General features: G+C 38.7%; 1 protein-coding gene across 6 annotated transcripts in view; it reads right to left on the minus strand.

Moving 5' to 3' along the window:
* Positions 1-20,036, minus strand: part of LOC139140835 (CMP-N-acetylneuraminate-beta-1,4-galactoside alpha-2,3-sialyltransferase-like) — a 145,618-nt gene that overhangs the window by 38,167 nt on the left and 87,415 nt on the right. For 2 of the 6 annotated variants that reach the window (XM_070710278.1, XM_070710282.1), the window contains exon 9: positions 399-1,427. In XM_070710278.1, coding sequence (XP_070566379.1) covers positions 1,149-1,427 — 279 coding nt within the window. In that variant the 3' untranslated portion in view covers positions 399-1,148. Of the gene's footprint in view, positions 1-89; positions 1,428-2,040; positions 2,173-3,257; positions 3,442-5,505; positions 5,611-7,144; positions 7,206-7,373; positions 7,478-8,334; positions 8,461-16,014; positions 16,503-20,036 lie in introns of those variants that run through there. The other 4 variants (XM_070710283.1, XM_070710284.1, XM_070710280.1 and 1 more) reach the window with 4 other exon arrangements.

The following is a 20,036-nucleotide window of genomic DNA, read 5'->3' on the forward strand; positions in this document are numbered from 1 at the left end:
CGTAATAATCCTTCTCTTGTTTCTTGGTCCACTTCAAAACCAAGGATCATACAGCGAAGCTTGACCTTGCGACCGCTTCCGTCTTCATTTGTTCATCGACCATTTTGAGTTGAGCCATGGATGTAATTTTTACATCCATGGTTGAGCTAACGACGGCCGACAGGTGTAGTATGCACGTTTTCATTAGCGTATATAAAGGTCACCAAATAGGAATCAGCAATTCAGGTAGCCAATAGAATCGTCAATTGCAATTCCGATTTTTATTGAGGCAGTGTACGCAAGACCGTGCTGCATCGTAGTACAAGGCGATCATAGTAGTCGCTCGTCTTCTAAATTTTGTTTCACATAAAAGCCGTTGAAAAGTTTGATTACACAGTTTGTGAAACTTGTCCGTATCATATTCAGAAGGTAAAAAATATTTTAGCAATGAAAGAGTTCAAATTTCCAAAAAAGTAGCCGGCGAAATCGTGAGAGTAACCGGTCAATTTCGCCGGCTGCCGGCTCTTAATGAAACCCCTGGGTATCTGTAGAAACTTTCATCTGTGTCCTTCGTATATAAGTCTACATATCCATTTCAAAAAGTATTAAACGGCGGCATGGTTAACGTGAATATTTTGTGCGAAGGTGCAGCACATCATGAAGTGTTGTACTTGGGGCCTTGTTGACATGCAACATTGGTGTTAAAGTATGATGGACAAAAAAAGTAAAAATGACCAAATCTCAAAAAAGATATGGATACATTAATATTCGAACTCGAAACCCGTGGTAAGTACTCATTTAGCAACGAAGTCAGCGATCAAACCCATTCGGACACAATACTTGTCCAACTGACTTGATATTTCGCATTAATAGACTGCATCATCAGTTCTCTGTGCTTGTCAAATTCCCCCCTTGTACTGCTGAACGCTGAACCACGACCCGAACAACGTTTCTGCCTTTGGAGTGAACTTTGCAACTAGATTTCTTCCACTTTTTAAGTCCGTCAGTGGGAATCAGTGTGAACACCGGGTCTGCGAAATCACTAAAATCTTCACTACAGAGGGTAATAATGAAGCGATGTCCTTCCATGATCTACAAGCGTAGAAAAAGTCACTGTTTCACATTTTTTGTGGTTGATATGATCTCGTAAACTACTCTAGTGCATGTGGCTACCTCCTCGTGCAATTAACAGAAGGATCTTCCCATCCTTTCACTTTTTTGGCAAAGTGCCCGGTCAGGTCATGTTCAATTATGCCACAGTGTAGCATTTGAAGAATATGTTGCTCTTCATCAGTCCAAGAGTGTGAGCCCCACTTCGGCATCCCCTGATCTTTGCCTTTGAAATAGTGAACTGGTACTTTTGGATCAAAACCATAACCGGTAATGTCCACGTGGTCGCAGTAGTGTAAAGCCATTACCAAGGCAACGTATCCACATGACGGTCTTTTCTGCATGAAGCAATGATAGTTTTGAAAGTCAATACATGAATTGGCATGTATGTATGTATGTATGTATGTATGTATGTATGTATGTATGTATGTATGTATGTATGTATGTGTATGTATGTATGTATGCATGCATGCATGCATGCATGTATGTATGTATGTATGTATGTATGTATGTATGTATGTATGTATGTATGTATGTATGTATGTGTGTATGTGTGTATGTATGCATGCATGCATGTATGCATGCATGCATGCATGTAAATATGTGTGTGTGTATGTACGTACGTACATACGTATCTATCTATCTATCTATCTATCTATCTATCTCTCTTTATCTATCCATCTATCTATCTATCTATCTATATATCTATCTATCTATCTATCTATCTTGCTATGTTTGTATCTATGTATCTATGTTGGAGGGAAGGGATACGTAGGTGACGGATAAATAGGTTAATAGGTGGACAAATTGACTGATGAACAAATAAATGAAAAGATAGATTGTTGGACGGATTAGTGCGCACGCAAATCAACATTCAGTGCCTAACATTGTATGCCTGATACGACGAAAATATAATTTTGTTTAAATTGCACTCTTAGACTAAATATTTACCTTGGCGGACAAAAATTTGTCACGAGCCTCAACATGGAGTCCTGGACTTACTAAACGGACCTGTTTGGCCGGTGTGGTCATTACCCCTGGCACACTTATCCCAAACTTCATGTCTGTCTTTCTCGGGTCCTCCTGAATAAGTAATCGAGCGAGAAAGCAGTACGATAACCCTCAAGTGGAGATTTGTGACCTGATCTGATCAGTTTATCAAGCTCATCATATTCTTTAAGCACAGAAGTGTAAGTATGTGCCTCGAAAATTTTAAGACTTAAACTTTTGCTGGAACTTTCCTGAATGAAATGATCAACCATTCTCTTACCGTGCCGGATTAAGAATAAAATTCAGGAGTCACCGTTATAAAGTATGTTACTAGAGAAACAAATTGGTTAACGTTTACCGATATTTGAAATGCAAAATGGCCGCTATCCCTGTGTTAACTCTGTGGAGAAAAAATAAATTTTTGATTTCCAAAAAACTAAGACTGTAAACTGTAAAAAGGGAATCGGAAGGGAATTGACCTGGCTCATGACCCTTGTTATTTTCCCAGGTTTATCAATCATTGAGTACTCCTTTTTTATAATTGTTTTTTTACTTGACGTTCAGCTTGACAACCCTTTTCAGATATTGATAAAAATGTTATGTGACTGGTTTAATTAGGTAGATCGCGCTTCGGGGACAAATATTCCGACTCTTAAAATTTTACAATTTTTTCTGATATACCTCTTCGGGGGGTAATTTTAAAGCTCTTGGTATAAGAAAACTTTTCAATGGCTTAGTTTATCGAAATTCGAAAATTTTATTTTTCTCCATAGAGTTAACACAGGGATGGAGGCCATTTTGAATTTCAAATATCGCAAAATGTTGGATAATTTGTTTCGCTAGTTCCAAAATTTGCAAGATGACCCCTGATTTTTATTGTTGATTTGGTAAGAGAATAGTTGAAAGTTTCCTTTTGGAAAGTTTGAGCAAAAGCTTATGTCTTTTACTTTCGAGGTGCATACTACGTCCACGAACAAGGTGTTCTGAATACACGGGACTGCATCATCATTATCATCGTCGTCGTCGTCGTTGTTGACGTCGTCGTTGTTATATTGCTGTTATTATCACCACTTTCACCAACGCCGCAATACTTGTAGAGACTGACTTGAAGGTGTCATGCGCACATGCGCACAACACCTTAACAAAACGTATCGAACAGCCAGTCAAATGCCACATACCTTTTTGAGTACTGCTTCCAGCCAACGGATGTCGTTCGGCTTGTAAACTAAAAATGCAATATCTGTTTTAGTCTCATACACAGATCTATTTGCAGCAGGTCCTGCGCTCTCGGGGTAAACAAATCTAAATGCCGTCTTCTTCCCGACATCTGCTTCATAGTTCTCCACCTTGGCATCGTTCATTCTAAACCAGTCATGAAATCAAGAAATGTATTCAACAATCATCGTCGATGACAAAGTCCCTGCTGTAGTTGTTGATAAACTGTATTTTATACTCATGTGAAAGACGCACAGAATTTGAAGAGTCCATTTACACTCCCTTCACTAAAGTTTGCAATTAATGTTCATGGCTGGACCATCAGACACGTTCCATTGTCGTGCGAGATTGATAAATAATCGCCGGGTAAAATAAGGGAATGAGGGCATGTTGATAAGATCTTAGATTTTGCTACTTTTTCCATTTTCTTCTGTCTCTCAATACATATCTACACACAAGTAATCATTCACACCAAGTGCTTATGCATATTTTGAACAACATCAGTAGAGGCATGTGTATGAAATGACTCCTCACGAAAACTTTCCTTACAAAATGGATAACACACGGTCTAGTTGCACCACCAAACACCATGCTATGAAAAGTTCGAAGAATGAAAGCTATCGAACCATAAACATGGCTCAAATTTAAAAAGGAAATGGCTACCGGGCATGCAGTCACATTTTATCCTATTTTGAAACAAATCGCGATTGATATATACATGATAGAACATTGTCCCTATGCCCAGTTTTAATGTAATACGTCCGCGCATCTTCAGAGACATTTTCTTTGCATACTTAAAGGGCAGTGGTCGTTGTAAACATATCCAAGGCCGCCACAATAAGTTACAAGTTGACTGCAATGGTTGCGATATTGCCACTTGTTCACAAACACCTCTGGAAGAGGGATGGATATGCAGAGAAAATTGGCTCTGGTCTTTTGAGTGAGCACTCCCGACAACATCGAAAACTAATAACTAATAACTTTAAATGAACTGTATCTTTGCTCCTCAAAGGCGGTGATTGGAAACATATTTCAATATCTTGCTTATGGCAAAAGCGTCACCTTTTGTTGTAAAAAGGCAAAAGTGATCAGTGGGAAAATTGGAAACTAGGTGAATTCCTGACCTCAACTGTCGAGAACATTGTACATGTTGAATGCATACAATGACTGTATCAAGCGTGGTATTTCAATGCAGGGATCTCTAAAATATTGGGTATAGGTGGCAAAGAGAAAGAACAAAGGCAGCAAGCTTGTAGGTCGGTTGGTTGGTTGTCTGTTGGTTGGTTGGTTGGTTTAGAGTGGATGGCGGCTTCAATTGAACATGCTTTAATGTCATGTAAATGACATATATTCGATACGATATAGCATATTATTCGCTTTTTGCCTTTCACTTTGAATCTCACAAAACACCACCTATTTCTTGAGACAATATCAGAGAATTGTATTTTGGTGACTTTGGCCGAAGGAGAAGTTTAAGCGTATACCTCATAGCCAGTCAATACATGCACACTGTTCCACTAATGTAGATGAAATGACAGGGCTCTCTGACATGGTCTGTCATTACCGACAGATACAAATCAGTCTGGCAACTTAAAACACACCTTTAGTTTCACGGATCTGCAAGAGAATTCTGCAAATTATTGTGCGTACATTGTTGGCTAAAATTCCCAAACATTCTGCAACGGCCAAGAGGTACACTTCAATCTAGGCCACCATGTTTGAACTGCTCTCAAACGGCTTTGTATGGTTTCTTGGCGCAACAAAGTGGCTGACGCAGTTTCATGTGATTTTTGATTTTGGGCGTGAGAAAGTGCCTGATTTGAACATGTGAGTGTATTAAGTAAGTACACATGTAGGATATTTTGGTTAACTTTATTTTTGGGTGTCTTTTTGTTCAATTGTGGTCCATTACGATACTTGCAATCAACAGCATTATTTGTTTATCTATACTGCTTTTAGTATTTTTAATTTCCCCTCAATGTCTCCTTAATTGTTTCAAGTCCCTCCAGAAGTGTTTGTGAACGCGGCCTAAACGTTGTCCAATAACATTTTTACTAGTAAAGCGTGTCTGTTTTGGAGCGGACTTCAAATCATATTTTAGGGTGTTGCAATACTTTAGAGATTTTATCTTTGGAGACTGAAAGACTGATGGAAGTTTGCAAACCACGGATATACCACGAAACGACTGACCACCACAAAATGCACGCATACCTGATTACAACATCGTATTTATCGATTTGGCTGCCGAGGTTTTTTCCCAGGCTGACCCCTGAACTACCAACCAATATGCAACGCCGACAAACTTCGTCTCTTTCCCTGTGAAACGAACATACAATATCTCTATCATGAGCAATGTTAATGTTCTCCAACCCTTTCACCATTCCAGCGATAAAATCTTAAAACCATTCATACGCTTATATAACCACAACTAACATGTTATATTTTTGAATTATATATACTGAGAAATACCTAGATATTTTCATTATATATCATAATCATCTTGTTATGTCAGAGAACGTCATGGGTCCAACATTGACATTTAAATTACGTTTGAAAGGTCCTTACTGGTCCTGGAACGTTTCTGATTTGAGATGGTGCTACCGGCCAGACCTGAGCCGATGTACGGTTCAACTTTATCCAGAATATGCCGTCTGAGTGGGCAGAGCCGCTTAAGCAACGTTATAAACGCTCCAAAGCGGCAGATATTTGTAAACTGTAACAGTCATTTCACTTTCGTTTTGGTGGCAGAGAATACTGCATCTCGGGCAACAATCGGTTTGATGAAGAGGTCGAATTTTTGAATTCAGTCTGCTCAGATGAAAGCATCCAACAAATGTAGAAAGCGAGCATGCAGGGTCATTATAAAAAATAGCTGAAATTTAGTCTATGCAAAAGTGCTCAACCCGACCTTCCGTGTTTTGCAAATCACAAACAGTGTCTCTCAAACGCATCAAGTTTTACGTAGTGTGAACGCAATATAAGACCATGTTATAGTTGCTTTACTTTTCTCCAGCGTGTTATCGATTCGTTTTCATACTCGATATTAAACGTAATGTGTGAGGAAAATCTAAGTTTTGTCTCAGATTCATCGTGGTTTCATTTGACGAATGGTCATTAGTCATGTCCCTGTGTTCCCCTCCAAGAGCTAGCGTATTGTTCGACGAATGGGAGGTCACCTTCTGTATTAGTAACCCTTTGAGCACCAAAGTTAATTTTTGTCACCTTTATAAAACATACTACAGTCATTTTTTTTCTGAATTTTGCCAAAATTTTGATAAAAAATGTAGCCGATAGAATGCGATATGCATTTGGTCCAAAATTAAGAAAAAACTTACAGAAAAATTCACAAAAAATGGTAAAATATTGCATTAAAATTTTGATAGGAAAAATTACAGCAGGCAAAGGGTTAAACTCTGAACTATGGAGCAGGTAGGCTGGCACACTTGAAAGTCAATAATTCATCGTAAACATTACTGCGCAAGCTGTGCTGCAGTTCAAATGAAATGTCTATAAACATGTCAAGCACAGCATTTGATGTGAATAAATGTAGACTATAAATTTTCGAAGGGTATTAATGTGAATAAAAGCAAATCATTGGTGACAACGTTGTTCACAAAAAACAACAACACAAGAACTGCGATTTTTTCAGTTTTGAAGGGATGTCAGAAAAATAATCCTACTCCCAAATGGACTGAGATGTCTCACACTCGTTCGGGAATTTCCGTCTGCATTCGTGCCCTGTTCGTGTGAGGCAGAAATTCCCAAACTGATGTGAGATATTCCATCTCAGCTCATTGGGGTGTGAGAGTATGTTAGTGTCACCTATGTAATGCATGAGCATTTTGCTCACCCAAACCGGTCTCGTTTCCCAGCGGCCGGCAACATTTTCAGTACACGGTCTATGATATCGCCTAATCCAACGGAAAAGTATAAATTATTTAATTAGTTGTAATGTGGATGAAAAACAACAAATGTTCAAAGATAAACTTGACAAGGTTTGTCATGTACATGGACCGCAACCACCCTTTAATGATTTCAGTACACCGTAGCTTGTGCCATTTTGACGTTTGTGGCCTTACCAGTACCAGCTATTCCGTATGGATAGCCCGTCCTTTCCATTCCTTCGAATTCTTTCCATGTCCGGTATCCCGGTTCCAGGAAAAGGTGAGCATGTATGTCAAATCTAGATCGACGGGAGAGAAGTTTTCGAGGCAAAGATCATTAGAATAAAATCAATTTCTTTATCGTCCCTATATTTTAAATATTGACCTTGTAAAGCGATAAAAACAATTCCAGGTTAATTCAAATCCGTTTGGAAAGATTAAGAATTAAATAGCCTGATCACTTATTACTTGAGTTGAATTGAGAAGCAATACAGGCATCTCTGCTCTTTTTAATTTTTTAGCATGCCTTGAAGGTTCATAAAAGGAACATCCAAAGAAGAAGACCTGGGTGCGTGCGAACTATTCTTTGTTTCAATATAAACAGTATGAAACTTATAAAGTAGGTGGAAGCTTCTCGGTCTGTGCATTAGGTCTTCTTCTCTGTTTTTTGGTGTCGTCGGAGTTTGGCTTTGCATAACGTTCATTTATTCCTCCGTTTCCAGAACCAGATCAAATTACAAGAACATCTAACATTTAAAATAAAAATTGAAAATATATCATATCGCATTTCAAACAGACGCTACCATTTAGACAAAAGATAACACATTATACAAAGAAGCAAATCAAAATTTATTAATACAAAACATATAACAGGCATGATCATCTCAGTCTTCTGTCGTTAAGTAATCCTGTCCTGAAGCTATCGGACTTTGCAAAGTGAAGTAAAGTTTACACTACGGTCAATCTCACGTAAAACGCGCCTGTGAAACCAGTCTATTTACTTTCAAAGGTAACAAGACAACTCTATACAAATTTACCATAAAACAAGTATAATGAGTCGGTAAGCGCTAGAACTTTAGTGAGATTCGCTGCTATTGTTAATAATATTCTCAACATCATCACAATTTCGATTTTAGTATTTAATAGCTCCACTTACCCTGGTATTAATCGTTTTACCCGGTCCTGCACATATCCCCGCTGACATGTCACATTGACGGAAGATGTCGAAGTTTTAACCTTGGTAACTTCCGTGTGTCGGGACGTCGAGATATTCTTGGACGCCCTGCAAAGTAAACATAACAGTGTACCAGCTTGTCTAACGGAGGCCTTTCTTCCTTCCTCCATAATTGCGTTTTGCTCAGAGTAAACTGTTTTGTTGAGACCATGAAATAACGTCTATCGTGTATACTAAAGGTATCCATGGATACCTCTTACCATGCAAGCTGTCTGAGACATAAATTCGAGTTGAAAAGAGTAAGATGGCACCATAGACAGTAGTCCAAGATGGCACTCACTGTTGCAATAAGTAACTAGTAATTAGCCAGGTCACAACTTCTTGAATACAACACGATTTTTCTCGTTCGGATTTGCATAGTAATAAGCGACATGATATGATGAACTCACGTTCCGATATCAATAAAGAAAAGAAGACAAAATAAAAAATTCTGGAAAATAAGTGTGTACTAGATAAGTCATCTATCGTATTGGCCACCTTTACTGGACAAACTTGTGATATAAGAGAAGCCTACACCAGCAAAAATAATCTGCATCGGTTTATGGACGGAAATCAAAATGCCTCTATAACTCAGTCTTCTTTGAGACTAGGAAATGGTCGTGATCTCAGATTCGTACAATAGATTTTGGCTAAGTTTTTGGAAAACAATAATCTGATTCTGTTGGTTTTTACACTTCACTGTAAGGTGTTTGGATGAGTTTTGGCTGAGAATTCGACATCATTTCTCAATGGTCAACCGCATGCATCTTGAAGGATTATTTTTCTGACATCCCCTCACCGGCTGACCTCACTGTCAATAACACATACCAAATGCATCAAAGTTTGCCAAGATATTACGAGTATCAAATTCATGTGGATGGGAATGTAAAGATAATCATCTTACTGATGCCGTATGTTGTGGGTTCGAACCCGATTGAAAACTAGCCGTATGCACGTACTTTGAAGTTGCGATTTTCTTCACACACTGAAACGTATGTCACAGTAAAACTGAGCCAAAGCATGCAAAAACAACATTGACATGGTTGCTATGACATTCACAGAAACAAATGGACAGTTCTGGAAAATACCGCACGTCTACAACAAACTTGAGATTGAGAATTTCCCGGAGTTAAAATTGGGCGCCCGCCTTTCTCCTTTTCCTGCCAAGTTCACATTTCACCATCAGGTCAAGTTCGTTAAACAAGTGAAGCACAGTATGTAAAATTTGGTGTATTTTAGCAAAAAATTAAACATTGGAAGGCCCCTGAAATCACAGATATTGTAAACATGATTTTTATGGACTCAAGCTGTTGGAACAGACCAAGTCAAATGGTGGAAATACGTATGGTTTTGGCTCAATACCGCTTTTCACCGAATTGGCTGATGGGGAAGTGGTACTGTCTTGCAGGTGTCACACCTGAGAGTTGACAAAAATTTGTTTGAATTGTGCTAGGCGTGACTATAAGAAAATATATTGTCAAACGGCATGAAAGTCTGTGCCCAATTTAACAATTAAAATGTTACTCACTTTCGTTCCACTGAGACCTTTTAACCTGGTCGCGATAGTTCGCTCAGATAGGTGGCATTTACTTCTAAATGTACAACAGAAAGCGATCTTACAATTATATCAGTTGGCATAACAGTTCCGCCAACAACAATATTTATTTAATACTAAAGAATAAATCAACAACAACAGCGAGTATTCGCAGATACCCCTGTATTGTACAAAGATTGACAACTCGCTAACAACTATAGCAAAGACTGACAGTAACACACCAAAGAAATCGTTTCCGTGAAGTCACAATTTGCTTGAATAACACTGAAAATGTGGTAGCTATGTGCTAGTAAGCCCTAATGTCTTTAAACTGGCTGTACTCACAACACATAGAAATACACCGGTTCTCTGTTCATATGGTGTGCACTCAAAACAAACTCAGCAGTCTAATAGTGACAACTCTACAGTATTTCCGGCCACTAAGGCAAATAAAAGTTATCTCAAAGATTGTACACTGTAGTAATTTTACACGTGCACAGAAAATAACAGTATATAGCCTATAGCAGTGACGCTTAGCTCAAAACTTAGGCCCTATATTGAAACAATAGAACAGTTCAGTAAAATCCAGTAGCCTCTAAACGTCAATCTGAACTTAGTTGTAGTTCGATCAAACTACTACAACAGTATTTCAGTGTCAGACAACTTGTACAAACACTCATGCTATTCTAAGCCTTCTTGTAGGGAAGTAACAATCGCCCACTTTTCGACCCAATTTCACCCACGATCCAAACTATGAACGTCCCTCCAAGCGGCAAAGAATCACTCATACAAAATCGACTTACACTCGTGTGTGTGAGATTATTAAAGCACGATTTCGATTCCGCCGAAAGATCGGATTTGAAGGCAAAGTTTACACGGTTCGAAGGACGAAGACAGAATCTTTGTTATCCTACAAGCGTGTATATCTACTAAACCTGATTGTTACTGTTCCTGACGTCCGGTCCGGTAGCGCGGCGTAGCGTTGAATGTGCACAGAAGTTACATATACAGGCCGGTCCCATTCGCGCCGAAGCTTCCGTTCTGTCCTTCCGCTCGTAGCACAGTTACGAGTGGAGTGATACGTACCGGCCGCCGCGTACTATGCATATATGCATAGTACGCAGCGGCCGGTACGTATCACTCCACTCGCGACTGTGGCTCGTAGCTACGTCACTCGCCCACACGTGGTCGGGGCTCAATGGATTGTTCTGTCAGAAGTTGTCTCTCTTACCACATATGAATGCTTACTAAATGTCCTTGAGTCTCACCCACACTAAAGGGTTTGATATTGAGTCGGTCCAGATGTTCGCAACGTCTGAACGGAAAGTTTGAAAATCGACTGCACTCAAGCCGAATGCGGCCATGCGGATGCGGCCCCATGCCGTCTTCCAGCTTCTTTTCCTACGTCACCAGACATGTGACATATACTTCATAGCCCGCCAATCACTGGCGCTTAGCAGCTCAAACTCTCTAGGCTAGTGTTCTATTTGCTGGCTACTGCACAAGACCAGCAAAAAGTTCTTGAATTCACCATCTCCATCCAAACGTATAAAGATTTATAGAGTCTATATCTCCAGCAATATAACATCACGTGTCCTCAGAACAATCCTATAAGCTTAATTATTGTGTAAGTGTACTGAGTGCACAAAACACATTCACTCAATCATACGTGTAGAAGCCTTCTGACAGCATATGAAAGTTACCTTTTCTCTATTGATAATAAAAATGAGTGAAATCACACATGTGATACAGGGAAAGGGTTAAAGGCTAACAAAAACGACAGCCATCGACAATATATCAATGCATTAGAAGTGAAATTAAAAATTCTACTGTAATAATATCAAATGGTTTGGCCGAACCCCTCCTGATGCTTGATTTATAGTAATGTTAAGCTAATCAGTCTGCAAAATATTAAAGACGTTAAGGTTTACAGAAAATAAAGATAAATCAACACAATATTATCAAAATATAGTTATACAAGCTGGCTCTATTTTTTAAAAGGCGGAAGGAGTTCACGCTCCCTTTGTGTCACAATTCGCATTAACAGACGAGAAACAGCGAACAACTGTTGCCTAGTCAGGAGGACCATAGCATCCGGCATCCGTTTATTACCTCTAGGCTGTTCGTTACCAGAAATACATCGCTATTAACATTTCCCGAGGACATAGGCAGTCGGATATGATGAAGGGTTTCTGGTAATGCAAGGCTACGAGAAATAAGAAACGGGCGCTATAGTCCGAATAAAAGACCAGGTAAATTGGTGTTTTATTATAGTCCTCAGGCTCGTCTTCCTCTGTGTTTTTGTCTTTAATTAAAATTTGCGCTGCGACAATACATTTTGAGAAGTTCACATAGTGAGCTCTCCTCCGCAGCATAGCCATGGTGATGGCAGATTGTTCACCAATCGTCGTTTGCAAACCGAATAACATCCTTGGTTACGCTTGAATCTTTATTGTCAATGAGCTGTTCAAGTTCCTGAGATGTTGCAATGGAGAATTTTGCTTCTGAAATCACAGGCGCTTTAATTTTTAACAAATTTTCCAAGTGAAATAGATTTTGAAAAAATGCCCTTTGACATCACTTTTTCGAGCCGGTGGCCACAAGACTTGTAAGTGTCTCGTCACGTAACATTTTCTGATGAATCGTGACATAGAATCTTGTTATTATTAACATCTACCGATACTACCTAGTCATGAGGAATGTAGCGCTCGTTTATCACCCCGAGGGCCTGTGCGTCACCGCAAAACACACCACTGTTTCAGGAGGCCCGGAGGCCATAGGCAGAACGCAATAGTGCGCTATAGTGAAGACCAGGAAATAGGGTTTTTTGGTTGCGTTCGCAAATACAGGTGAGGGGGAGGGGAGCTGGAGGAATCTTGATCGAAATCTCAGTTTTTCAGATCCCCCTCAATGCCCTAAAATCAAAATTTTTGAAAATCCTCCAAACTACTATATAGCGGCTTCTTTGTAAGGGATGTAGCGCAGAGAAAATAAATACGCATTGCAACAGTTCTGCTCGCAGATGTCGACAATACCTCTTTTGACGCCCACATAAATATTCTTTAGTGGTTAAAGAAATGTTGTCTGCAGTTTGAAGAGCCACATTCCAAAGGCAAATGCTTAAATTCACTCATTTTTAAGTGCATCAGTGGACTTTTTGGGTTCATCAGTCTAAGGCAACTTGAGTTAATGCAAATCTGGTCTGGTCAATAGAACCCGCTGAAGAGCACCAAAATGACGATCATGGGAGAGTATGCAAATTGTGAATTCCTGGCTACACATCGCATGGTAGTGAAAAACTGGGCAGGGCGACCTACAGAAGAAATTTTATTATAAAAAGTACAAGACATATATTACCTAGATGCCACTTATAAACCTGGAAGTTGAAATATACCATCAAATAAAACTTTTAAAGTCTGAAATTTTGGGTGTTTGATGTCTGAAATTTTGGATCTAATAATGGCAAATTTGCTGAAATTTTAAAAACTCCATTTATTCACACATTTATTCATTTAAATTATCTTTAATGTCCAACATTTTACTTTTGTGTTATTGTACGATGAGAATCTGAACATTTCATTAAGTGCATGAACTTTAAATGAATGCTTTTATGTATTGATTTTAAGTGATTTTCATGAAAAACACTGAATTTCAATCGTACGTTAATATACCAAAATTCAAAAATCCCCCATGAAAAAGTATAACAATACGTAAATTTTTTTTGTGATCATTAACCCGTAAGCGAACAGTATTACAAACATAAAATTTTGATACTTTTCAGTATTTTTGCTATTTGTATTAACTCCAATCTCTTGTTTTACATCTTATTTAATGTATTTAGTATTCAGCCTATTAACACAATATACATATGTGCTATGTACACTAGTATTGCTGTCAGTTGCATTTCATATACATGTCAATATATCATAAGACACCTGCATATTAATACTCAGGCTGTGTGAATAAGTTTAAAGCATTGCAACATGATTTAAATAAAAATAACAACAACAAAGAAGATGTCGATACACAATACAATGTTGAAAAAAATCAAGTTTAACATACCTACCGATCATTCACATCTTTGTTGCTCTCCATAGACAATGTATTCATTGTAAAATGACAAATACAGGTAACATGGAGGAGTAGAAGTAAACTGTACCATTACATTAAAGGAGATGCATTCTTTTTGTGTACAATTATTTAGTTAGTTATTGCCCATCATGCTTCACAGCATGAACGGCAGCAACAAAAGCACTCCAGTCCCTTCGGTTTTTGGCAAGGTGTTGGACTGTCTCCCAAGTGTAGCCAAACATCTTCAATTCTTTCTCTACAGTTCTCCTTCGTGTGTTCTTTGGTTTTCCACGTTTTCGTTTTCCCTCAGGGGTCCAACGTAAAGCTGCTCTTGTAATATCAGTTGTGTCTTTTCTGAGCAGATGTCAAATCCATGTCCATCTCCTTCTCATTAGGATGGTTTCCATGCATACTGACTGGCATTTATCAAAGAGTTCTTATTTGGCCGTAAGATACGTACTATGCACCTGAGACTCTTGGTATGGAAGGTTGACAGTTTACTAACATCTCCCTTGGTCATTATCCAACATTCAGAACCGTATAACAAGGTGGAAAGAACACGGCTTTGGTACAGATTGAGTTTATTTTTCATAGAATATAATCTTGACTTCCATATATTATTCAATGAGTAAAATGCATTTCTTGCTTTCTTGAGACGACTCTTTGTGTCTATTTCCGCACCTCTATCTTGACTAACGGTGCTGCCTAAATATGTAAACACATTCGTTCTGGGAAGATCTTCTCCATTAATATGGATTGGTGAAGGGTTTGGGACATTCAAAGTCGTGACTTTTGTTTTCCTTTGGTTGATCTTTAAGCTAATCTTCTGACCATTCTTATTAAGGCGAGATGTTTTCTCCTTCATGTGTCGACGAGTATGTGTAAGAAGAGCAAGATTGTCTGCATAATCTATTTCTACAAGCATTGATAAAAGTGGGCGCACAATAGGGGTTACTGATGACGCAGCCATTTGAATACACTGGAAGTTTTTGAATTCTCACAGCATCGTATTGACCGTATGATGAATTTAAATAATCATGATGGGCACTTGATCGTGACATATGCACAGAGGGGTCATATGGTCGCACAGGGAACACATTTTGAAACGTATGCGTTCTCCCACAAAAAAGGGAACATTTTTTCAGTTTATTTCCGACTCAAGTTTAGTCGCTATATATTCACAGACATCAAATGCAAGATTTAATGACAATGAACGCCTGAAACATGGCAAAATTATGGGATTCTGGGACCAAACACGGTACGTCCGATCAGTAGCATGGCTTTTTCACATTTGCTTTGATTTACGATAATCTGGTTTTCATGGGGGAAGTTCCTGTTTAAACAGGAATAAGTTTTCTAAATCTTTAAATAGGTTTTCTAATCTTCCATCTGTGTTCTTCGCCGTCCTTCTATGCTTTCCTTTTACTTTTTGCTCACATGGCTTGTCTCGGCTAATCTCGACGCTGAATGAATGTGTGGCGTGTCATTTTGATATGATTTCCATGTTTCCAGAGATTGAATATTCGGTATTGCTTTGGCATCTTTGATATCAAAGTTTTCATAATTTTGCTTGATGGCAGGGACATTCAAGGTATGTTAATAGAGCATAGAAGGAAACGTTACATGGCACTTGTAAAATTTCGAACCTTTTAGGACTATTTACTTCACGGTAATTGCCGTAGTGGTAAAAATTATATCAACTCAGATCTTCGAAGAAAAGACAGTGCAAGGGAATATAGTGCACTGGCGGCCCTCGATCGGCGCATGTTCCATTTCACATACAACGCACGAGGAAAGACCCTGGAGCGCGATCTATTGTAAAACCGGACTACATCTCATGACAATTATCCATGGGGCATGCCTCTGTAATTAAAAAATCGAAAATTCTAAATCCATCGGCGCAAACTTATGCCACTAACGTCTTACTCAGATATTGCTATGGGTCTGTTTTCTTTCTGTTCCCATAGTTTTTACACTGCCTAGATATGACTGCCCTCTCTGCAACCGAAAGTACTTACTCATTATTTTCGGTTTTGCCTGTTGCGTTCCTCACGGAGCTGCCGGTTAGCACGGCTTCTTTGTCCTGGTATATGTCACTCTTGTTGATGTTCTGCCAGTGTATATGTGTGATGATCGACGTCTGAAAGAGCCATGGCGTGTTCAGGTACAGAAACATCAGCACCAAAGAAAAGAACAGTACAATCAAAAAGAATGTTCGCTTACTGAACATGAACACCATTATGCGATGGTTCAGTCGCAGACAGACTGTCGTTCAATCCGGAAATGATTGGCACGGTAAAGGCGAAAACGGCAATACGAGTCTCCGAATACTGATTCCTGTGTCGTAGGCCGGTTGCCTGGTTTGAAATGTTAATACTTGAGGCACAGCATGAATATGCCGAGCTTCCACTACCCAATGGAAAGTGTTACAGAAATACATGTAAACTCAATATGACAGATTGGGGCTATGTGGACACAATGGTACTGTGAACATCTGCAGCACATGTTGTAATAGCAGCAACTACCGTTTTGATTTAAAATCATAGCATTTGTGCATTTTATTATCCATTTAATAATCTATGAAGCTTCTACATGTCGACAGGGGTGAAGTTTTTCGTGTACATATTGTCGAGAAAGGTTATAAATCTTGTTTATTTTAAAGGTGAAATGGCATTTGCAATGAAAAATGCATCAATCTAACCAAACTTTGGCATGGCTGTAACAGGGGACTAGAATGGGGGAATCTGCATTACATTAAGAAGAAAGGCCTGAAACAATGAATAACCATTGGTATGAATTAGTACATACCCTACGTGGCGTGATGTTTCATCATGGTAGAGAGTGAAAGAACAAAGGACGGAAGAATTTATAGCATTGCCTGCATGGTGACATAGGCGGAGCTACTGATTTCCACTGAAGAAACGAGATCCAGTTTTACATCAACACGTGGTGTTGTCATGAGCACTTGCCTTTTTACTGCATAAGCTTATTTGTATATTTGTAAGTATTTATGTATATGTACGCATGTGCATGAGTGTGTTTCTTTGTTTGTCCCTTTCTGTCTGTATCACCCTCTTTCTATACATACAAACACCCCGTATATATATATATATATATATATATATATATATATATATATATATATATATATATATATATATATATATATATATATATATATATATATATATATATATATGGCAGAGTTGCTGATAGACAGTCATATGAAGCTTTCATGGCGGAGTTCTAGCTAAGGGCATGTCTGATATATTTGCAATTGTAAAAGCTCAATGCATTAACTGGTTACGTCGTTATCTTGATGTATCCATAGTGAGACCATTGAAATGTGTGGGTTTTTTTCAAATAAATTGCAATGTACGGGCGGCATGGAACTAATCTTGCATTTCAATTTCAACATCAACTTTTTGCCCGTTCACCTAAGCCCTTTTCTTACTAACATTCTAAAACATGGAAATCACTGACATCTCCACCTGGCACGGAGACTCATTTTTTAGACCAGTAATGTATCTGGAACAATGAAAATATTCTAGTTGCAGGAAAAAGTATTTTCTGTAGAGATTTGTATGAACTTAGCTTTAAATATATTGGTCACCTTTTTGACACCAATGGTAACATTCTGAAATGGGAGCATGAAGTTCAGAAGGGTGTAATAAACCAGCATTTTATTAGGTCGTATGCTTTAATTTCTGCCTTGTCGGCTGCCTTGGAAACAGAATGCTGGTATGTCAGCATTTACATGTGGATATGATGAGGTTGTGCTCGGCATTTTATTCAAAGAGCATCACAGAAGCATTCATTATCATATTAGCCAGTGCACCAAAAAGCGTATTGTAGATGGTGTTGTTAAGCAACACTTTGTTTTTCCTCGGTCAGAAATAGTTTTCATAAATACGTTTGAACAGTTTTAATTATGAGTGGGAATATATTTACTAGTCACCTTTTCAGTTAACCTTAGTTAATTCTTAGCTCGAGGGTCTGTGGTTAATTCCAGTGGAAGCTGACACATAATATTCTGGTAACAAATGTCACCCTTTATAAAATGACGCAGCCTCGAGTTCACTCAGGTGTTTGCACTTTTTGTGCAGACAATAAGGAAACTCTTCTCCGTCTGCTTATGCACTGTAACCATGTCAACCGATTTTGGAAAATTTATAGTGAAACATTGTTGTATTGCGTTTCGTTGCACATGATTTATGTTGTGGGTGTATGGATGTCTGCAAATATGAAGATTTTAAAGAGTATCTGGTTGTTTACATCAACAAAAAATTGTTGCCCTACCTATATACCCCTGCTTGACAAAACAGACATGGTAAATTATAACTAAATTGCATTTTGTTACGGATTTCGGGCCTAAGAAAATGACGTTTTAAAGCAATCTTTTACAAAAATCGCTGCTAATTTGTTGACGAATTCGGAAATTAAAATTACGCGAGTTGCACGATACATTTTGCAGCCAGGTATTTTTCTAGTCTGGACAGAGAAATCATATTTGTGTGTAATCGGGTTTCAGTTGATGTTTACAAGTGATGAATAGCAATGTTGCGCATGAAGTGGTTGCTCTTCTGCGACGTGTTCTGTACTATGCGACACGGGATGAAATTTGACATTATTTCAGTATTACTTCTTCTATTTCGACATGAAAATTCGGTTAGCCTGAAATGCCACATTGTGTGGCTGGGCAGTTTTCTAGTTTGGAAAGAGAAAACATTTTTGTGTAATCAATCCGTGGCATTTTCAAACGGCAATGACGAAATAGCGAAATGAAGAAATAAAGAAACTGAAAAATAAATTCATACATTAATAAAGAAATAAAGAAACTGAAATATATGATATGAAATAAATCCGACTAACAGACGGCCAATTCGATGTATTACTCGCGTCACTCACGCCCCACTGTCCTGGTATTACAGCGCCTGTATGTGAGTAAGGGAAGGGGAGAATTAAAGGAAAGGAGGGCTGGCTTCTTTCAAAATGATGCTGTGCGTAAAATAGTAACCCTTCAAAAGTGTTGGTGACCTCCCCTATTTTGATGCGCAATGACCCTTCCCTACTTGTCACAGTCCACATCAATAATATTTAGACCCTTTCTGTTGTGGCCATCAATGATTTCAACCTTAAAATTGACCGAATTTGTATAAAAAGTGATCAATCGAAATTCTTTACATTGACGTTGTAGACCACATGGGCAGGTTGCTACATTGCAAATATCAAGGTCTTCAGCAATGGCCATGCTAACTTTAATATAAAGATTTTTGAAGCACCATTTTTCAGAATTTTCTCTGACCTTTGACATGCCCTATTCTTCTGCAGGAAAGCTATGGCTATATTTTTTCTTTTATGCAGTTCGAGAGGGTTAGCGTCTTTTGAACAATAGCCGGGACGTTTGCGAATAGCAACGCGCGTAGCAACTAGAATCGAGGTGGTTCAGAAATGCACGCGATTGCTCATATTTCGGCACCGGGCTGGGGCGTGATACGTAAAAAAAACTGCACGGAAGTGAGGGCGCTTTCCGCCATAGCTTTACATAGGCACATGAATACCGCGTGGTATTTGAGTGATGTGTCCGTATTTTGACGAGTTGCGAAACAAAGAGTAAAATGTGGACACATCACTCATTTATTCTCGTAATTACGAGTTTTTATTCTCGTTATTACGAAATTAAAAAATTGTTATTACGAGAATTAAAACATCATTTTTGATTCTGGTTGACCCTATGCGTTGTTGTCATTCTGCTATCGGTGCCTTTTCTCCGATAAATCAGTTCTTTGATAAGTTGGGGAATGTGTTCCTGAAGGAATATCGGAGTTCATTGACGAGTGTAGGCCTGCGGCGCAAATGAGCGGAAAATGCTTCTTATAGACACGATCATCGTGTGGAGAAAGCGCCATAGCCATTTGGTTTCCTTTCTTCTTTTTCTCAGGCATATGTACACATGTCTGTGGGGCATAGACGCCGAGCGGAATAGACCGACCGCAGGTGACTGTGGTGCGTGTGTCTGTTCACGCAGATATCTCATAGA

Source organism: Ptychodera flava, chromosome 9 (genome assembly GCF_041260155.1).
Source record: "Ptychodera flava strain L36383 chromosome 9, AS_Pfla_20210202, whole genome shotgun sequence".
NCBI lineage: Eukaryota > Metazoa > Hemichordata > Enteropneusta > Ptychoderidae > Ptychodera > Ptychodera flava.